General features: G+C 43.1%; 1 protein-coding gene across 7 annotated transcripts in view; it reads right to left on the reverse strand.

The window, feature by feature from the left end:
* LOC118387946 (CBP80/20-dependent translation initiation factor) overlaps positions 1–21,588 on the reverse strand; it is a 140,428-nt gene that overhangs the window by 73,614 nt on the left and 45,226 nt on the right. For all 7 annotated transcript variants that reach the window (XM_035776811.2, XM_035776808.2, XM_035776812.2 and 4 more), the window contains one exon: positions 13,598–13,674. In XM_035776811.2, the coding sequence (XP_035632704.1) occupies positions 13,598–13,674 (77 nt within the window). The remainder of the gene's footprint in view (positions 1–13,597; positions 13,675–21,588) is intronic.

A 21,588-nucleotide genomic window follows, 5' to 3' on the forward strand; every position in this document is an offset into this window, starting at 1 on the left:
CTGCTGAGGATAAGTTCATTAGAGTTAACCGCACCTCAGATTCCAGCCCAAATAAATGCTTCGAAGTAACAGACATGTCAACATCAACTGCTCAGAGGAAACTGCGTGAATCAGGCCTTCATGGTCAAATTTCTGCAAAGAAACCACTACAAATGGACACCAATAAGAAGAGACTTGCTTGGGACAAGAAACTTGAGCAATGGACATTAGACTGGTAGAAATCTGTTCCTTGGTCTGATGAGTCCAAATTTGAGATTTTTGGTTCCAATCGCCGTGTCTTTGTGAGACGCAGAGTAGGTGAACTGATGATCTCCGCATGTGTGGTTCCCACAGTGAAGCATGGAGGAGGTAGTGTGACGGTGTTGGGGTGCTTTCCTGGTGACACTGTCAGTGATTTATTTAAATTTCGAGGCACAATTAACCAGCATTGTAACCACAGAATTCTGCAGTGATACGCCGTCCCATCTGGTTTGCGCTTAGTGGGACTATCATTTGTTTTTAAACAGGACAATGACCTGTTTAAATGGATTGCTGCATCAGATGACCTGGCCTCCACAATCACCCGACCTCAACCCAATTAAGATGGTTTGGGATTAGTTGGACTGCAAAGTAATGATGTCCGTTGTTTCTCTTTGCTTATTTGAGCTGTTCTTGCCAAAATATGGACTTTTACCAAATAGGACTATCTTCTGTATACCACCCCTACCTTGTCACAGCACAACTGATTGGCTCAAACACATTAAGAGTGAAAGAAATTCCACAAATGAACTTTTAACAAGGCACCCCTATTAATTTAAATGCATTCCAGGTAACTACCTTATGAAGCTGGTTGAGAGAATGACAGCTTTGCACACTCTTGGCAAAGGCAAAGGTTGGCTAATTTGAAGAATCTCAAATGTAAAAATGTTTAGATTTGTTTAACACTTTTTTGGTTACTAAAGGATTCCCTATGTGTTATTTCATAGTTTTGATATCTTCACTACTATTCTACAATATAGAAAATAGTAAAAATAAAGAAAAACCCTTGAACGATTAGGAGTGTCCAAACTTTTGACTGGTACTGTAGCTATCTTAATGTAATGACGGGAAAAAAACATTTGCAGATATTTATCAATGACTTATCAACAGCTGTAATCAGTTGTCCAGCGTAGGAAATCCTCACTGGTACACTAGTTTATAGAAAGACCATAGGCTCCAGACAGAATATAGCAAGCATGTTTATTTATGTGTGTGCGTGTGAATCTGCCCTCATCTGTGTCTATATAGAAAACGTTTCAGGTTATTCCGGTTGGTTGGTAGTAGAGGAAAGGCAGAAGATTCAAACCAGGTGGCGAGACAGACAGACTGGCATGTGGTAGCCAGCTCTACTCATTGACAACTGGAGCGCACACACGCAACACACACACACACACACACACACACACACACACACACACACACACACACACACACACACACACACACACACACACACACACACACACACACACACACACACACACACACACACACACACACACACACACACACACACACACACACACACACACACACACAGTGTTTCCCCACTCTACAAAGTAAGCAAGTGGCTGATAGTGGCTTTGGTGTGTGGATATGAGTTTACAGCTGGCAGATTGACTGCTGTGGTGGCTCTCTTGATAGCACCAAAGGCTTGGTTAGTGTCTTGGGCAAAGGCAGGGCGGGGGTTATAAGAAGTGTGCTTGCTTGGCGAATTGCTAATTTGACATAAAATGGCTACACTCCAAAGCCAGCCTTGCTGTTTTTCTCAATCTACTATATGACTCTTCGATTGTCAAAAGAATATCCCCTTCCAGCTAACCCATCCCAAGTAATCAGTCCATATAAAAAGGCCTTCCCTGTAGTCAGTGAGAGGTTAGGCAGAAGCCCTCAGGAGTATTGACTCTCTGAACCATTCTGAAACGTTCCAGTGGGAAAGATTAAACATGTTCCCTGAATCGAGGCAGTAAGAAGTGCATTCCTGTAAATCAGGTCTAATTTCTACCCAGTTGCCGTGTTGGCTAAATTCAAAACGTGTGTGTGTTTCTCCCTCCTTTCAGACAGCAGCCATAGCTGCCTTAGTAGTCCCCCCCCCCCCCCCCCTCTGCAATCCACGGCAGCTTCCTTCCACTGACAACAAGCAAGCAAATAAAGCTATTCAGTAGAGAAATTGTTAAAAACAGGGTGTGTGTGAGCTTGCATGTTTCCATGTTAATGTCCTGTGACGTGATTCATTTTGAAATATACAGTAGTGTGTTCATGTACGCATGAGTTGTTTCGTTCTTGCAACAAATCAGGAACAAATTACATCTGTATATCTATACTGAACAAAAATATAAACACAACATGTAAAGATTGTTTCCGTGTTTCATGAATTGAAATAAAAGATAACAGAAAAGTTCCATATGCACAAAAAGCTTATTTTTCTCAAATGTTGTGCAAACTTGTTCACATCCGTTAGTGAGCATTTCTCTTTTGCTAAAATAATCCATCCAACTGACAGGTGTGGCATATGAAGAAGCTGATTAAACAGCATGATCATTACAAAGGTGCACCTTGCGCTGGGGGCAATAAAAGGCCACTCCAAAATGTGCCGTTTTGTCACAACACAATGCAACAGATGTCTCAAGTTTTGAGGGAGCGTGCAATTGGCATGTTGATTGCAGGAATTTCTAACATAGCCGTTGACAGAGAATTTTATGTTAATTTCTCTACCATAAGTCACCTCCAAAATTGTTTTAGAGAATTCGGAAGTATGTCAAACTGAAAAAAATCCCTTTGTTGGGAGAAGGTCCTGGCTCCCCAGTGGGTGGGCCTATGCACTCCCAGGCCCACCAATAGTTATAGCACCCCTGCCCAGTCATGTGAAATCCATAGATTAGTGCTTAATTAATTAATTTCAAAATTGGTTGATTTTGTTTATATGAACTGTTTACTCAGTAAAATCATTGAAAATGGTTGCCTTTTGCATGTTGCGTTTAAATTTTTGTTCAGCACAGATGCATATGCATGTATGTGTGTTTACTGTGTGCTGTGTGCAAATGATTGTTTTATGCCGTCTATAAAATCCACTTCTTAATAGTGTGAATTAGCAACGAGATCTCTCGTTATAAGCATTTGAGTAAATGGATCGTGTGCATGTTCCTCATCTGGAGGGTAGGGTTAACTGATGGACGTCTAACTAGCTAGGCCTAGGACTGCACACTGAATGTTTCAGAGCCAAATAACTTGACATGTCTGAGAGGTGACAGAAGCTGTAGCAGAGACATTAAAAATAGGCAGGCAGTGTGTATGTGTGCGTGTGTGTGAGAGAGAAGATAGGAGTGCCATTCTCCTTCAAAAGCACTACAACAAATCCTATAAATTAAAATAAATAATCTGCATTCCCACCACCCTCGACTTGAGACATAACATATACATAAGTCATTCTGAAAGGGAGATGAATATACATTATCACATTGAGGTGTACACAATCTTGGATAGTGCACACAACATACACGTTAATGTATCACTCGATGAGGATTAGTGTGTTTGATACAGGGGAGAACCACTGCCCACTCTCATTGAAGCCACTGGAGTTCAAGGCTGGACGCGGTACAGAAGGCATTGTTAGCAGAAAACAGGATCCCCAATATATTGAATGGAAAACTGGCAGCCTTTGTGGTCAATCTTCATGTAAATAAATAAAAAGTTTGGTGGTACCAATAACTGCTTCTAATACACCAGACGTATGTCCTTGAACCGATTATTAAAAAATTTGCATTCATAAGAAGTTACAAGGATAATTTGGTTGCTAATGGCAGCCTACAATACCCTGGTAGACCTTCAACTTGAGTTACTCAATGAGAGGAGGCAGCGCCGAGCACGCCTGCAACGTCACTTCCTGGAGTTGCCAAAACTGCACGTTATGTCTCCATGAGACGGCATCTGAACAGACTTCATTTAGTTTTAATGCGCTATTGAGCTTCTCATAGGAAAGAATGGTGTCACATGAAAATAAAATCAATGACCTACCAGCAAGATTAAGATTAAATGGGACATAAAAATAAAAAAACATATAGCTGGTGGGTTATACACTGTATCGGCAGGAGAGAACAGCAGCCTCTGGTAAGACAAGCGGTGCCGGTCTATGTATATTTGTAAACAACAGCTGGTGCACGATATCTATGGAAGTCTCAAGGTTTTGCTTTCCTGAGGCTGTAGACCACACCTAGAGAGTTGATCTGTATTTTTCATAGCGGTCTACATACCACCACAGACCGATGCTGGCACTAAGACTGCACTCAATGAGCTGTATCCCGCCATAAGCAAACAGTAAAATACTCAGAGGCAGCGCTCCTAGTGGCCGTGGACTTTAATGCAGGGAAACTTAAATCCATTTAACCAAACTTCTACAAGCATGTTAAATGCGCAACCAGAGGGGAAAAATTGAATAAATAAAACTCTAGACCACCTTTACTCCACACACAGAGACGCGTACAAAGCTCTGCCCCACCCTCCATTTGGCAAATCTGACCATAATTCTATCCTCCTGATTCCTGCTTACAATAAAAACATTTAAGCAGGAAGCACCAGTGACTCATTCAATAAAAAGTAGGTCAGATGAAGCAGATGCTAAGCTAACGGACTGTTTTGCTAACACAGACTGGAATATGTTCCGGGATTGGCATTGAGGAGTACACCACATCAGTCACTGGCTTCATCAATAAGTGCATTGATGACATCGTGCCCACGGTGACTGTACATACATACCCCAACCAGAAGCCATGGAGGTAAAGTGTAGAGCTGCCACTTTCAAGGAGCAGGACTCGGAAGCTTATAAGAAATCCTGCTATGCCCTCCGACGAACCATCAAACAGGAAAAGTGTCAATACAGGAATAAGATCGTACAACACCAGCTCCGACGCGTGTTGGATGTGGCAGGGCTTGCAAACTATTACAGACTTACAAAAGGAATCACAGCCGAGAGCTGCCCAGTGACACGAGCCTACTAGACAAGCTAAATTACTTCTATGCTCGCTTCGAGGCAAGTAACACTGTGCCCAAGAACACTAAGGTAACCAGCTTAAATGACTACAGACCCGTAGCACTCACATCTGTAGCCATGAAGTGCTTTGAAAGGCTGGTCTTGGCTCACATCAACACCATTATCCTAGAAACCCTAGACCTACTCCAATTTGCATACCGCCCTAACAGATCCACAGATGATGCAATCTCGATTGCACTCCACACGGCCCTTTACCACCTGGACAAAAGGAACACCTTTGTGATAATGCTATTCATTGACTATAGCTCAGCTTTCAACACCATAGTGCCCACAAAGCTCATCACTAAGCTAAGGACCCTGGGTCTAAACACCTCCCTCTGCAACTGTATCCTGGACTTCCTGACGGGCCGCCCCCAGGAGTTAAGGGTAGATAACAACACATCCGCCACGCTGATCTTCAACACGGGTGCGTGCTCAGTCCCCTACTGTACTCCCTGTTCACTCATGACTGCACAGCCAGGCACGACTCCAACACCATCATTAAGTTTGCCGATGACACATCAGTGCCTGATCACCGACAAAGACGAGACAGCCTATAGGGAGGAGATCAGAGACCTGGCCGTGTGGTGCCAGGACAAAAACCTCTCCCTCAACGTGATCAAGACAAAGGAGATGACTGTGGACATACAGGAAAAGGAGGACCAAGCACACCCCCATTCTCATCAACGGGGCTGTAGTGGAGCAGGTTGATAGCTTCAAGTTCTTTGGCGTCCACATCACCAACAAACAAACATGGTCCAAGCACACCAAGACAATCGTGAAGAGGGCACAACAAAACCGATCCCCCTCAGGAGACTGAAAATATTTGGCATGGGTCCCCAGATCCTCAAAAGGTTCTATAGCTGCACCATTGAGAGCAGGTTGCATCACTGCCTGGTATGGCAACCACTCGGCCTCTGACCGCAAGGCACTTACAGACCTTTCTGCCATCCAGGACCTCTATACCAGGCAGTGTCAGAGGAAGGCCCTAAAAACGGTAAAATACTCCAGCCACCCTAGTCATGGACTGTTCTCTCTGCTACCGCACGGCAAGCAGTACCGTAGCGGCAAGTCTAGGTACAAGAGGCTTCTAAACAGCTTCTACCCCCAAGCCATAAGACCCCCGAACATCTAATGAAATGGCCACATAGACTATTTGCATTGCCCCTCCCCCTCTTTTGTCCTGCTGCTACTCTCTGTTATTATCCATGCATAGTCACTTTAATAACTCTACCTACATGTACATATTACCTCAATTACCTCGACTAACCATTGACTGTACCAGTACCCCCTGTATATAGCCTCGCTATCATTATTTCGCTATCGTTATTACCCCCTGTATATAGCCTTCCTATCGGTATTTATGCTGCCAATGACTGGAACGAACTACAAAAATCTCAGAAACTGGAAACACTTATCGCCCTCATGAGCTTTAAGCACCAGCTGTCAGAGCAGCTCACATATTACTGCACCTGTACATAGCCCGTCTATAATTTAGCCCAAACTACCTCTTCCCCTACTGTATTTATTTATTTATTTTGCTCCTTTGCAGCCCATTATTTTTATTTATACTTTATTTATACTATTTACTTCGTCCCAATGGCCTTTGTTTTGCCTTTACCTCCCTTATCTCACCTCATTTGCTCACATCGTATATAGACTTATTTTCTACTGTATTATTGACTGTATGTTTGTTTTACTCCATGTGTTGTTGTATGTGTCAAACTGCTTTGCTTTATCTTGGCCAGGTCGCAATTGTAAACTTGCCTACCTGGTTAAATAAAGATGAAATAATAAATAAATATATATATTTTTTTTACTGCTGCTCTTTAATTATTTGTTACTTTCATTTATTATTCATATTGTTTTTGGCATATTTTTTAAAACTGCATTGTTGGTTAAGTAAGCATTTCACTGTAAGGTCTACACCCATTGAATTCGGAGCATGTGACAAACGCTACCCTATTCCCTATACCAGAGCTTTATGGTAGTGCATGCTGCTGGGGAGATCGACTACTGATATAAACACGGATCTATTGGTTTAATGGCCAATTATGGCCATTTCTCTGGCTGGTATATTTCCCAGATTAGTAATGATTTATGTTTCCCGTATTGGCTGTGATCACCTATACAGTATTTATACAGGATATAGTGTGTGTGTGTGTAACTCTAGCTGGAGTATTGCCTCATGTGATTCTGCAGCAAGGTGTTCCTGCCAGGGGAAAGATTTGTCCTTAAGCGAGAAAACTCTGACAAACAAGACCGCAGTGTCCTCCGTGCCAGCAGCGCAGGCGCGTGCGCTCACACACGCACCCAGTGCAGAAAAAACAGAGCAGAGCTCTTTCCCACTGGGCACAAACTGGTTGAATCAACATTGTTTTAATGTCATCTGTAAAGTATTGTGATGTGGAATCTCTGGAAAATACATTGGACTTGAAAAAACTAACTTTTGTTTTGAGGTTGAAATTTCAACCACAAGTTATGTTATCATTGGTAAGCAAATTTCAACATAGACAAACCTTGTATAAAATATGTTGAATTTGTACCTTTAAAAAGGTCAGATAATCAACGTTATATCCACTATCAGAAAAAAGAACAATAAGCTGGGCAGTACATCCTACTGGAAAATTGATCTTAAATTGAAGTCGGACGTTTACACACACCTTAGCAAAATACATTTAAAAACTCAGTTTTTCCACAATTCCTGACATTTAATCCTAGTAAAAATTCCCTGTCTTTATTTTAAGAATGTGAAATGTCAGAATAATAGTAGAGAGAATGATTTATTTCAGCCTTTATTTCTTTCTTCACATTCCCAGTGGGTCAGAAGTTTACATACACTCGATAGTATTTGGTAGCATTGCCTTTAAATTGTTTAACTTGGGTCAAACATGTCGGGTAGCCTTCCACAAGCTTCCCACAATAAGTTGGGTGAATTTTGACCCATTCCTCCTGACAGAGCTGGTGTAACTGAGTCAGGTATATAAGCCTCCTTGCTCACACACGCCTTTTCAATTCTGCCCACAAATGTTCTATAGGATGGAGGTCAGGGCTTTGTGATGGCCACTCAAATATCTTGACTTTGTTGTCCATAAGCAATTTTGCCACAACTTTGGAAGTATGCTTGGAGTCATTGTCCATTTGGAAGACCCATTTGCGAACAAGCTTCAACTTCCTGACTGATGTCTACCTCATGATGCCATCTATTTTGTGAAGTGCACCAGTCCCCCCTGCAGCAAAGCAACCCCTGAACATGATGTTGCCACCCCCGTGCTTCACGGCTGGGATGGTGTTCTTTGGCTTGCAAGCCCCCCCTTTTCCTCCAAACACAATGATGGTCATTATGGCCAAACAGTTATATTTTTGTTTCATCAGACCAGAGGACATTTGTCCAAAAAGTACAATCTTTGTCCCCATGTGCAGTTGCAAACCATAGTCTGGCTTTTTGTAATGGTGGATTTGGAGCAGTGGCTTCTTCCTTGCTGAGCGGCCTTTCAGGTGATGTCGATATAGGACTTGTTCTACTGTGGATATAGATACTTTTGTACCCGTTTCCTCCAGCATCTTCACAAGGTCCTTTGAAAATTGTTGTTCAGGATTGATTGTTGTTCGGGATTGATTTGCACTTTTTGCACCAAAGTACGTTCATCTCTAGGAGACAGAACGCGTCTCCTTCCTGAGAGGTATGACGGATGCGTGGTCTCATGGTGTTTATACAGATGGACGTGGTACCTTCAGCCATTTGGAAATTGCTCCCAAAGATGAACCAGACTTGTGGAGGTCTACAATTGTTTTTCTGAGGTCAAGGCTGATTTCTTTTGATTTTCCCATGACGTCAAGCAAAGAGGCACTGAGTTTGAAGGTACGCCTTGAAATACATCCACAGGTACACCTCCAATTGACTCAAATGATGTCAGAAGCTTCTAAAGCCATGACATCATTTTCTGGAATTTTCCAAGCTGTTTAAAGGCACAGTCAACTTAGTGTATGTAAACGTCTGACCCACTAGAATTGTGATAGTGAATTATAAGTGAAATTATAAGTGAAATTATCTGTCCGTAAACAATAGTTGGAAAAATGGCTTGTGTCATGCAAACAGTAGATGTCCTAACAGACTTGCCAAAACTATAGTTTATGTTAACTTCCAACATCAACTGTATCTGACGCTGGTATTCCCAAGTAAGTGCAATGCCGTCGGGGGTACGCCAAATAAAAGTGATTCACGTTTAAAAAAATATATATATATAAAATATTTCTTCACATTTTCAAACAGTCCATTTATATTTTCCAACGGGGCTATACATTTGGGTGAGGTTTTTTCCCGCGCCGAGTAGCCTCGTTTTACTGCCAAAAATAAAATTAAACCATCTGTGTTGTTATTTCGCTGAACACTAATGTCAAATATAGGTAGCCTCGTCAAAAAATTAACATCCAATCACATTAACCGTTACTCTCTCATGGAAAATCCACTAACAGTCCGTATGGAGCCAAACGTAGCTGCTGCTCATTTGCTCGAAAATGGATAAATGGTTAAAAAAAGTAAGGCCCATTTCCATAGAGAATAGTAGTACTTCTACTACCAGCAGTACTACACCTGTCGACGACACAAGTTGTTCTGCTTCCATGAGCACATCCAATGCTAACATCTGTAATTCCACATTTGTTGTTAGACCAGCAAGCACAAACACTGACAGTCGTGAATTTGATGCAGCCGAAGCGCTACTGCCCCCTAACCCGGGAAAGCACCGAACAGACAGCGACGTTGGACCATCAAAGAGGCACAAATATGATGAGAACTACATTGATTTGTCATTCACTAATATTGGGAGTTGTGCCTTTCAGCCACAGTGTGTTATACACTACTGTCCAAAAGATTGGGGTTACAGTTTTTGAAAGAAAAGCTCATTTTTTGTCCATTAAAATAACAAAATCTTATCATAAATACAGTGTTGACATTGGTAATGTGGTAAATGACTATTGTAGCTGGAAACAGCAGATTTTTTAATGGAATATCTACATAGGTGTACAGAGGCCCATTATCAGCAACCATCACTCCTGTGTTCCAACGGTACGTTGTGTTAGCTAATCCAATATTTCTAATTTTAAAAAGCTAATTGATCATTAGAAAACCCTTTTGCAATAATGTTAGCACAGCTGAAAACGGTTGATTAAAGAAGCAATAAAACTGTCTGCCTTTAGACTAGTTGAGTATCTGGAGCATCAGCATTTGTGGGTTCGATTACAGGCTCAAAATGGCCAGAAAACAAAGGACTTTCTTCTGAAACTTGTCTGTTTATTCTTGTTCTGAGAAATGAAGGCTATTCCATGAGATAAATTGCCAAGAAACTGAAGATCTCATAGGCTGTGTACTACTCCCATCACAGAACAGTGCAAACTGGCACTAAACAGAATAGAAAGATGCGCGGGAGACCCCGGTGCACAACTGAGCATGAGGACAAGTATATTAGAGTGCCATGTTTGAGAAACAGACGCCTCACAAGTCCTCAACTGGCAGCTTCATTAAATAGTACCCGCAAAACACCAGTCTCAATGTCAACAGTGAAGAGACAAATCCGGGACATGTTTCAAAAACAAGGACATTTCTAAGTGACACCAAACTTTTGTAAGGTAGTGTATGTGCAAAAGTAATATCTCACAACTCGGTGTAAACTTCAAATCTCCGCAGACATTTAGAAACAAAACATGCCAATTTGAAAAATAAGCCATAAACAAAACACTACAGACAATGTCTTCATCAAACAACACTGTTTCACGATACATCAGTGACATGGCAGGATATGTTTTGAAACAATTACTGCTTCGCATACAAGCCAGTGAATTCTATGCATTACAGCTGGATGAGTCAGACGTGGCGGGCCTGGCACAGCTCCTGGTATATGTCCGTTAAGTTTATGGGTGGTCTATTAAGGAAGACATCATCTTCTGCAAACCATTGGAAACCAGGACAACAGGACAGATTTGTGACATCAAATTGACTTTGGTGGTCAAGATGTGTTGGTATTTGTACTGATGGTGCAAAAGCCATGACAGGGAGACAGTGGAGTGGTAACGCGCGTGCAAGCAGCCACTTGGGTAGACTGCAGTATCCACTGAGAGGCTCTTGCTGCCAAAGGAATGCCTGACAGCTTGAAAGACGTTTTGGACACTACAGTGAAAATGGTTAACTTGTTAATAAAGCAAGGCCCCTGAACTCTCGTGTGTATACTGCACTATGCAATGATATGGGCAGTGACCATGTAACGCTTTTACAACATACAGAGTGCGGTGGTTATCAAGGGGCAAAGTATTGACACGTTGTTGTTTTTTTTTTTTAAATTGAGAGACAAGCTAAATTGTTTTCTTTACTGACCATAATGTTCACTTGTCTGACCACTTGCATTATGACGAGATTCTCACACGACTGGCCTATCTGGGTGATGTTTTTTTCTCCCCTGAATTATCTGAATCTAGGATTACATACAGGGACTCTCCGCAACCATATTCAATGTGTGGGACAAAATTGAGGCTATGAGCGCCACCACAGGGAAAAGTCAGTAAGTCAGCTAGTGCCACCACAACACAACAGACATGTCCAAAATCTATAAAGTAATCTTTTCTAGGTACAGCTCTTTCTGTCCCACTCTCTGCTTCTCATTCCGTCTCTTACAATGGTCAGGCTCCCCCTAGAGAGGGAGGAGAGGACAACAGAAAAATGACTGGAATGATTAAATGATGATACCTCTGTGTTCAGTCACTAGTACCTATACCCAGTCTCCCTCTCCGCCTCCCTCTCGCTCTGCATGCCTCTGAGCTTATTGCACTCCTCCCACTCACAAGGGTTAATAAGGATATGACACTTTAGTCTTCTTTCTCTTTTTCCTTCATATATGGAGTGTACCGCTCCCTCTACCTATCCCGGGGGTGGAAAGCAATGCAAGTAATAGCTGTGTTAATTTATGGAATGAATGGTGGAGCATTGCTTTACTAGCAGGACTGGCGTGGGACTGATGCATCTTTCACAATATGATTCACTGTCACACACACCGCTATTACCGCACGTTAGCTGGGCCCGACGGTGAGCTCTGTGAGGGGAGAAAGTGGCTCTGGCCCCGCCGTGAGAGAGATGCATTGTGGGTGTATTTCTAGAGACAGCAGGCAGAAGGAAGAATGTAATAGCTGAAAATGTAGAGAGGGACTATATAATTCCAGAAAAAGTAGTGAGTGAGAGAAAATAAAGGAAAAAGGGAGGAAATGAGGAGAGCGGTAGAGAGAACTGGGCCAGGCGTTGGATGTGTGTGTGTACAGAAGTGTTGGGGCAGAGCAGGCTTGAGAGTGTGTGTTTGCGTGTGTGCATGAACACAAGTGTGTGGAAATGCTTGGTTGGGGCGATGGGGCCCACCCCTTGGCTGAACCTCCATTCACTCCTGGCTCTGTGCTGCTCTGTGGTCGGGGCTGGAGCTGGCTGAGGGTAATTACAGTCCTGCTCTGAAAGCCACAGCACTGCAGCAAGTATGGTCCAGTATGCACATATGGTCCAGCATAGAGCAATAGAACTGCTATATTTTTTATTATTTACTCTCTGAAACTTCTAAATATAATCATAGCCATTGATTGTCATACTCCAACCCATACAACCATGCAATTGCAGTACCTTACTGACATAAAAGGCAAACCACACAAGAAACTGATCCTTCCTCCTGTAGCCAGAGGCAACATTATTTTCTCTCAGTAAATATTAACAATACAAAAACACAGCCAGCCCGGCAGCCAGCCAGGCAGGCAGGCCCCCAAGTCAAAGCCATTACCTGTGATATCTTCCAGCCAGTTTCTCTTTAGTATATACTAGTATACTGTGATCTGGCCTCAGCAATATTATAATCTAACCACAGCTATTTAACCACACAATCACTGTGAATCAATTATCTACCACTGGTTTTAAAATAGTATAAAGAAAGAAAGGAATAAATAGAAGAGAATATAAAATATGTTAACATTTCACTCTCTGGCTCAACTTTCCTCCTTTCAGTCAGAGACGCAAATATTTTCTTTCTCAGTTGTTTCTTAGCAACCGGGGAGAACTTTCCAATGACGTCATGCGGAAACATTTTCAGAAGATTAAACTACGATTAAACTAATTTCATTGAGTTAAGGAACGTTGAACGCTGCAGTGAGCAAAAGAACTGAGAGACAGAGGTTCATATCAACAGTCAAGTGTGATTGGAGATGACAGTGTCTGGATCCCAAATGGCACCCTATTCCCTATAGTGGGCCTATAGGGCTCTGGTCAAAAGTAGTGCACTATAAAAAGGCAATAGGATGCCATTTAGGACACACCCCGTATCATTACACAGACCAGATACGTGAAGAAATTTGTAAAAAAATAAAAATAATAATCTGCCTTTTCTGTCTGTGTGTAAGTGAGTCTGGGGCCAGGAGCATTCCTGCTTTGACTGGAGAGAAGAGTTAAGGGTTCTGGCCTGGCCTAGTGTTTCATCAGCGTTGCAACAACATTCCAGGAGGGGAGAAAGTGTGTGTGTGTGGTTGTGTGCTTACCGTCGGTCGTTCCTCCTGCGACGGAAAAGCTTTTTTGTTTGGGCGATCTCAGCTTCGTTAGGCAGGGGCGGGAAACCCTGCAGAGCGAGAGAGAGGGAGAGACATAGCAAACACTTTCATCTAAAGCGAGTTACAGTGTGTGCATAGATTATATGGTCATTGTATGCAGAAACTGAATTCCTGAGTGATCTATTCTTTAGCCCACATGCATATACTGTACACAAAGGGTTGTCGTTAGATGGTATTACAGCTACGGATGGAAGTGACGCACAAATCGTCGTCATTTTTGTGTCTTTTCTCCCAAGACAGAGAGGAATCCAGCACCCCTCCCTCCCCCATGTCTAGTTACCGCCTTCCCCTCCAACAGTTCAGTCTACGCCCATGCAGGCATTGAGCGACGCATGGAACCCACCGCAAATTATAGGTCCACCTCACAACCTCCAATAAGGAAGGAAGGAAGGCAGAGCCACACAGCCAATGCAGAGCTCCTCTCCTCTCATACCCTTAACTTTTCACAGGAATGTTGGCAGCCTACAATTTCCCCAGACAAACTCTGAAAGAGGGGAGAAGGTGGGGGGCACTTAGAAGCAACGGGGAACCGGCTCCAAGTCAAGACAGCTATATTCCATATGTTGTGTGTGTCGGTGGATGTGTGTGTTGGAGTGTGTGTGCAATAATAATAATTTGGTGGGTGCTAATATTTGGCCTATTATTTGTACAATTTGGAATTGGTAGTGTGTTTTTTGTTGTTGTTGCATAACCCAACTCTCTCCGAGTCACCCTCGGGGAGTGGGGTCATGGCAGGGGTCAGCCATTATCAACAGTGACCGTGGCGCAATCAGGGTTAAGCACTTTGCTTAAGGGCACAGAGAGATTTTCACATTGTCGGCTTGGGGACTCGAACTAGCGACCTTTCAGTCACTGGCCCAACGTGCCAAACCTGTGTGTGTGCTCTAAAGGCACAACTTCATCACTTAAATATAGTGGTTTGGTTGTTTTCAGTCAAAACTGGTTTGTCTTGGATGGAAACAGTGCCTGGTGTTGTCATGGTTACAGATGGTCAACTACAAGTTTGAGGAGGAGGATGACTGGGGGAAGGGTGTTCAAATGTGTTTGTGTGTTTGCGCGTTAAAGTGTTGATAATGTTTGTGCAGTTTGTGTGCGTAATGTGTGGAACAAGATGTGTTGTAAATTTCTGGGTGGGGTGGGTTCGTATTTTCTGTTTGACATGTAGTGTGTGTGTCTACAACTTCTCTCTATTCTGCCCCTCTGCGGTGACGTGGTATGGCAGTGTGTGGCTCCAGTCCAGGTTCCAACCCTGTTATCTCCCGATCAGCAGTGTCTGCACAGGAAGCAGTGGAAACGCCCACTCTTGGGCAGACACCCTCACTCTAAACCCCCACAGCCCCGCACTTTAATTGCACTTCAGTCAACAGAAATCAGGCGTTCCGCAGAGCCAGCCAGGGTAGGGAAGAGCCAGGCACAACCCATACCTCCAACCCTCCTAACACTAACCCATCCAACCCTTAATCTCATAAGAAACCACATCCAATAGGCTATGTAGCTAGCTGCACATGATGATATTGTACGATTATCAGACCCCTTGACTGTTTCCACATTGTTAAGTTACAGCCTTATTCTAAAAATGGATTAAATCATGTTGTTTTCTCCCTCTTCAATCTACACACAATACCCCATAATGACAAAGTGAAAACATATTTTTAGATTTTTAGGGTAAATTAATAAAAATATTAAAAAATACCAGAAATATCTTGCCATGAGACTCGAAATTGAGCTCAAGTGCATCCTGTTTCCATTGATGATCCTTGAGATGTTTATAAGGTCCACAGTTGACAGTGCATGTCAGAGCAAAATCCAAGCCATGAGGTCGAAGAAATTGTCCGTAGAGCTCCGAAACAGGATTGTGCCGAGGCACAGATCTGGGGAAATGTACCCCAAAAGAAGTATGCAGCATTGAAGGTCACAAGATTCTCTGGTTTAATGAAACCAAGATCGAACCCTTTGGCCTGAATGCCAAGCGTCACGTCTGGAGGAAACCTGACACCATCCCTAAAGTGAAGCATGGTGGTGGAAGCATCATGCGGTGTGGATGTTTTTCAGTGGCAGGGACTGGGAGACTAGTCTGGATTGAGGCAAAGACGGAACGGAACAAAGTACACAGACATCCTTGTTGAAAACCTGCTCCAGAGCGGTTAGGACCTCAGACTGGGGTGAAAGTTCACTTTCCAACAGGACAACAACCCTAAACACACAGCCAAAATTTCACAGGAGTGGCTTCGGGACAAGTGTCACTGTCCTTGAGTGGCCCAGACAGGCCCGGACTTGAACCCGATCGAACATCTCTAGAGAGACATTACATTACATTACATTTAAGTCATTTAGCAGACCACACCTGAAAATAGCTGTGCGGCAACACTCCTCATTCAACCTGGCAGAGCTTGAAAGGATCTGCAGAGAGGAATTGGAGAAAATCCCCAAGAAAATGCCAAGCTTGTAGCGTCATACCCAAGAAGACTTGAGGCTGTAATCTCTGCCAAAGGTGCTTCAACAAAGTACTGAGTAAAGGGTCTGAATAATTAAGTAAATGTAATAGTTCAGTTGTATTTATTTTTGCAAAAAAAAAATCTAAAAACCTGTTTTTGCTTCGTCATCATGGGCTCTCGTGTGTAGCAATAACAAGGCTATATACAGGGGGTACAGGTACCGAGTCAATGTGGGGTTAGTCGAGGTCATTTGTTCATGTAGGTGGGGGTAAAGTGACTATGCATAGATAAAAAACAGTGAGTAGTAGCAGTGTAATTTCTCAGGGTTTAAACATAAATAGTCTGGGTGTCCATTTGATTAATCATTCAGCAGTCTTATGGCTTGCGGGTAGAAGACATTAAGGAGCCTTTTGGTCCTAGACTTGGCGCTCCGGTATCGCTTGCCGTGGGGTAGCAGAGAAAACAGTCCATGACTTGGGGGACTGGAGTCTTAGGGAATTTTTTAGGCCTTCCTATGACACACCTAGTATATAGAGGTCCTGGACGGTAGGACGCTTGGCCCCCGTGATGTACTGGGACGTACGCACTACCCTCTGTATCACCTTACAGTCAGATGCCGAGAAGTTGCCATACCAGGCGGTGATGCAACCGGTCAGGATGCTCTCGATGGTGCAGCTGTAGAACCTTTTGAGGATCTTTTCAGTCTCCTGAAAGGGAAAAGGTGTTGTTGTGCCCTCTTCACAACTGTCTTGGTGTGTTTGGACCATGATAGTTCATTAGTGATGTGGACACCAAGGAACTTGAAACTCTCGAACCCGCTCCACTACAGCCCTGTCGATAATAATGGGGGCTTGTTCGGCCCGCCTTTTCCTCTAGTCCATGATCAGCTTCTTTGTCTTGCTCACATTGAGGGAGGGGTTGTTGTCCTGGCACCTCACTATAGGCTGTCTCATTGTTGTCGGTAATCAGGCCTACCACTGTTGTGTCGTCAGCAAACTCAATGATGGTGTTGGAGTCGTGTTTGTTACCTACCCTTACCACCTGGGGGCGGTCAGTCAGGAAGTCCAGGATCCAGTTGCAGAGGGAGGTGTTTAGTCCCAGGGTCCCTTAGCTTAGTGGGCACAATGGTGTTGAACGCTGAGTCAATGAACAGCATTCTCACATAAGTGTTCCTTTTGTCCAGGTGGGAAAGAGCAGTCTGGAGTGCAATTGAGATTGTGCCATCTGTGGATCTGTTGGGGCGGTATGCAAATTGGAGTGGGTCTAGGGTATCTGGGATAATGCTGTTGATGTGAGCCATGACCAGCCTTTCAAAGCACTTCATGGCTCCCGACGTGAGTGGCAGGGGCAGTACTCATTTAGGCAGTTTACCTTCGCTTCCTTGGGCATAGGGACTATAGTGGTCAGCTTGAAACATGTAGGTATTACAGACTGTCAGGGTCTGCTCAGTTGTGCACCGTGGTCTCCCACTCCTCTTTCTATTCTGGATAGAGCCAGGTTGAGCTGTTCTGTGAAGGGAGTAGTACACAGCTTTGTACCAGACCTTCAGTTTCCTGGCAATTTCTCACATGGAATAGCCCTCATTTCTCAGAACAAGAATAGACTGCAGAGTTTCAGAAGAAAGTACTTTGTTTCTGGCCATGTTGAGCCTGTAATCAAATCCACAAATGTTGATGCTCCAGATACGCAACTAGTCTAAAGGCCAGTTGTATTGCTTCTTTAATCAGAACAACAGTTTTCAGCTGTGCTAACATAATTGCAAAAGGGGTTTTCTAATGATCAATTAGCCTTTCAAATTATCAACTTGGATTAGCTAACACAACGTGCCATTGGAACACAGGAGTGATGGTTGCTGATCATGGGCCTCTGTACACCGATGTAGATATTCAAAAAATTTTATCTGCCGTTTCTTGCTACAATAGTCATCTACAACATAAACAATGTCTACACTGTATTTCTGATCAATGTTATGTTATTTTAATGGACAAAAAAGCTTTTCTATCAAAAACAAGGACATTTCTTAGTGAACCCAAACTTTTGAACTGTTCAAATATTAGTGTTTGCTTCAGCCTGCCTGAAGTGCCCGATGGGCCAGGTTTTCATACTATTCTGAGACTATTCTATTGGATACATTGCACCAGGCAAGCTCGATCAAACCCAGTTAAATTGTCTGAAATGATTTCAAATAGTATTTGAACACTGGTCTGTTCAGACGTAGCTCATTCAGAAGAAGTGAAACTTTCCAGAGCCCAGACCGCAGGTGGGTGGGGTTCCTTCCCAGTCAGTCTCCTACCCAGAGTCCAAGCCAGGCCAGCAGTATGAATCCCCAGAGCAATAAGAGGATCATACCTGGCTTAACAGAGACACGCACACAGCACTGAGCCATTCACTTACACTGCAACACCTTCATAACGCGACGTTAGGTTACACATTTCAGACATAGTCTGGGAGAAGTTAACCAAAGAAATGAATGTTGCTGTTCTTTCGAATTTACTTTTTTCCCCCTCTATCAAGTTTTCTTCCTCTGTCTAACTAAGCTGCTGTGGTGGAGCTGGGCTCTGATTGGAGGCTGATTGGATACAGATGTGTGCGGAGGCTGAAGGCAGGGGAAGGCCTTTGTAGTGTGGCATGGTGGTAATACGAGCCTGAGACACACAGCAGAGAACCACAGGAACAGAGGCCCAGCCCCAAGCAGCTAGCCCCGGCCAGAGAGTCTTGCCCCGGGGAGTAAGGCAGGAGGAGAGGGGATTCAGAAGGAAAGAGCGCCACCACACTGGGTTGGTCAAGATGAAGGGACACACAAAGAGAGAGTCTTGCTAGCCCACACTCCTGAGTCTACACAGAACCGGTTTTGCAACAATACCAGACAGCCAACACAACCATCTAGTTTAAAAAAAATTATTGAGTATCCCTGATCCCAGGTCAGTTAGAGGTGTACACAAGTTCATTCTGGTGGGTAAGCAGAGATACCAGTGTAGTTATCCTTCTACGGAAAATAAACACTGATTAGTGCCAGTAATATTAATTCATAATAAGTCTGCTTCATTCAGCATTTAACTGGTTAACTTCAGAGAACGCTCTGAGCCAGGGGGACAGATAAAAGATGGGGAAGGGCCTAGGAGGAGAAAAAGTGGGAGGGAGAGAAGCAGAGTTGCATGTTTAGCTACTGTTGTTTTCCTGTAGGATATCATTAGCTGTAATCCTGCTTCCAAATGGTTACCAGATGACTATCTGAACTCCAGTATACTTACAGTCATCAAAGCCTAAGAAAAAATGCAAATATTTAGAGAAACGTTAGCAAGGGAGATTTGGGGTTTGCATGGGAATCTGCTGTGAATCATTCCATCATAACTTAGATTTTTAAGTGCTGTAAACAAATAAAAAGCCCATATTAAACATGCAAACTCAGACATGGACATCAAGACTATTGTCTTCAGACCGTGTCCTGTCTGTACTCCTTAAGCGTCTTTTAGACTATGCCAATTGCATTTGGGTGTCTTTCATCAGTGCAGACACAGGACCAGACTGATCAAAGAGGAGGTGTGTCCTCAGCACGTCCCCTTCCCCAGCCAGGCAGTATGACCTTTAACCTAGCAGCAGACATAGGGAAGGAGCCTTGGAGGGCTCTGTGGACGTGACGACGGGCCATGGGCTTGTGTGTATAGAAACATCACCAGGTAGCGCACGTACAGCACCACATTCCAGGGACTGGGGTTCAGGGGTCAAGAGGGGCTCCAACCTCAGACAGTAACAAACATTCAGAACATTGAATGTATAACCTCATGATTATCCATGACTATGACGACTGTTGTGGAAGAGAAGCCATAACAAGTCATATGCCACAGAGAGCAAGAAAGTCTGTTATAACACAGTTGATGGAATGGAAGTCAGTCTGGTTGAGGTGACTTCCTCTAACCCCTTACTGGGTAATTATCCTGCTAGATTAAGCTTCATTCACAAAGCCTACACTCCATTGTTCAATCTCTGCTTATTTATGCTTGTTTGGCCTCCCTACAAAAGCAATAAATTAAGGAGAAAAAAAATGACTCAATGTCATTACAGCATGTATTATTTCTAGACTATGGGTTATACAAATGAACTTTCTTTCTGCCGCCTTGCGGTGAAAAATGTGATACGGATATGCCTTCCTCTCTGGACAGGAAGGAAAAAAAACATTAAAAACATTTTTTTTCAGCCAAGGAGCTATATTCCATGTGCTGCTGCATTTTGTACCTCAGGCGGCAGCCATTTTGTAATCTATCTTTGCAGACTTTCCTCTTCAGGGGACCTATAATCAATTACAAAGGAGACTGAGGGGAATATGTGAATTATAAAACATTATCTTGCAATTACTGCCCTGTCCTTTATGTCTGCATTAAATTACTGTTGTTAAATGAGAAATAATGACATATTCCAACACTGTAAATACAATGTATGATATCCTAACAAAAATTAAGTCATACACTACTGGTCAAAAGTTTTAGAAAACCTACTCATTCAAGGGTGTTTCTTCTTATTATTTTTTTTTACTATTTTGTACATTATAGAATAATAGTGAAGACATCAAAACAAAACTCAGCAAAAAAAAAGAAACGTCCTCTCACTGTCAACTGCGTTTATTTTCAGAAAACGTAATATATGTATGAACATAACAAGATTCAACAACTAAGACATAAACTGAACAAGTTCCACAGACATGTGACTAACAGAAATATAATAATGTGTCCCTGAACTAAGGGGGGGGGGGCAAAATAAAAAGTCAGTATCTGGCGTGGCCACCAGCTGCATTAAGTACTGCAGTGCATATCCTCCTCATGGACTGCAACAGATTTGCACAGTTCTAGCTGTGAGATGTTACCCCACTCTTCCTCCAAGGCATCCTCCGATCCAACAGGTCCAAGAGGTGCTCAATGGGATTGAGAGCCGGGCTCTTCGCTTGCCATGGTAGAACACTGACATTCCTGTCAGATGTGTCTGTTACTTGAACTCCGAAGCATTTATTTGGGCTGCAATTTCTTAGGCTGGTAACTAATGAACTTATCCTCTGCAGCAGAGGTAATTCTCGGTCTTCCATTCCTGTGGCGGTCCTCATGAGAGCCAGTTTCAACATAGCACTTGATGGTTTTTGCGACTGCATAACTGACCTTTATGTCTTAAAGTAATGATGGACTGTCGTTTCTCTGATTATTTGAGCTGTTCTTGCCATAATATGGACTTGGTCTTTTACCAAATAGGGTTATCTTCTGTATACCCCCCTACCTTGTCAGAACACAACTGATTGGCTCAAACGCATTAAGGAAAGAAATTCCACAAATTAACTTTTAACAAGGCACACCTGTTAATTGAAACGCATTCCAGTGACTACCTCATGAGAGAATGCCAAGAGTGTGCAAAGCTGTCATCAAGGCAAAAGGTGGCAACTTTGAAGAATCTCAAATATAAAATATATTTTGATTTGTTTAACACTGGTTACTACATGATTCCATA

This window comes from Oncorhynchus keta, unplaced genomic scaffold (genome assembly GCF_023373465.1).
Source record: "Oncorhynchus keta strain PuntledgeMale-10-30-2019 unplaced genomic scaffold, Oket_V2 Un_contig_6263_pilon_pilon, whole genome shotgun sequence".
NCBI lineage: Eukaryota > Metazoa > Chordata > Actinopteri > Salmoniformes > Salmonidae > Oncorhynchus > Oncorhynchus keta.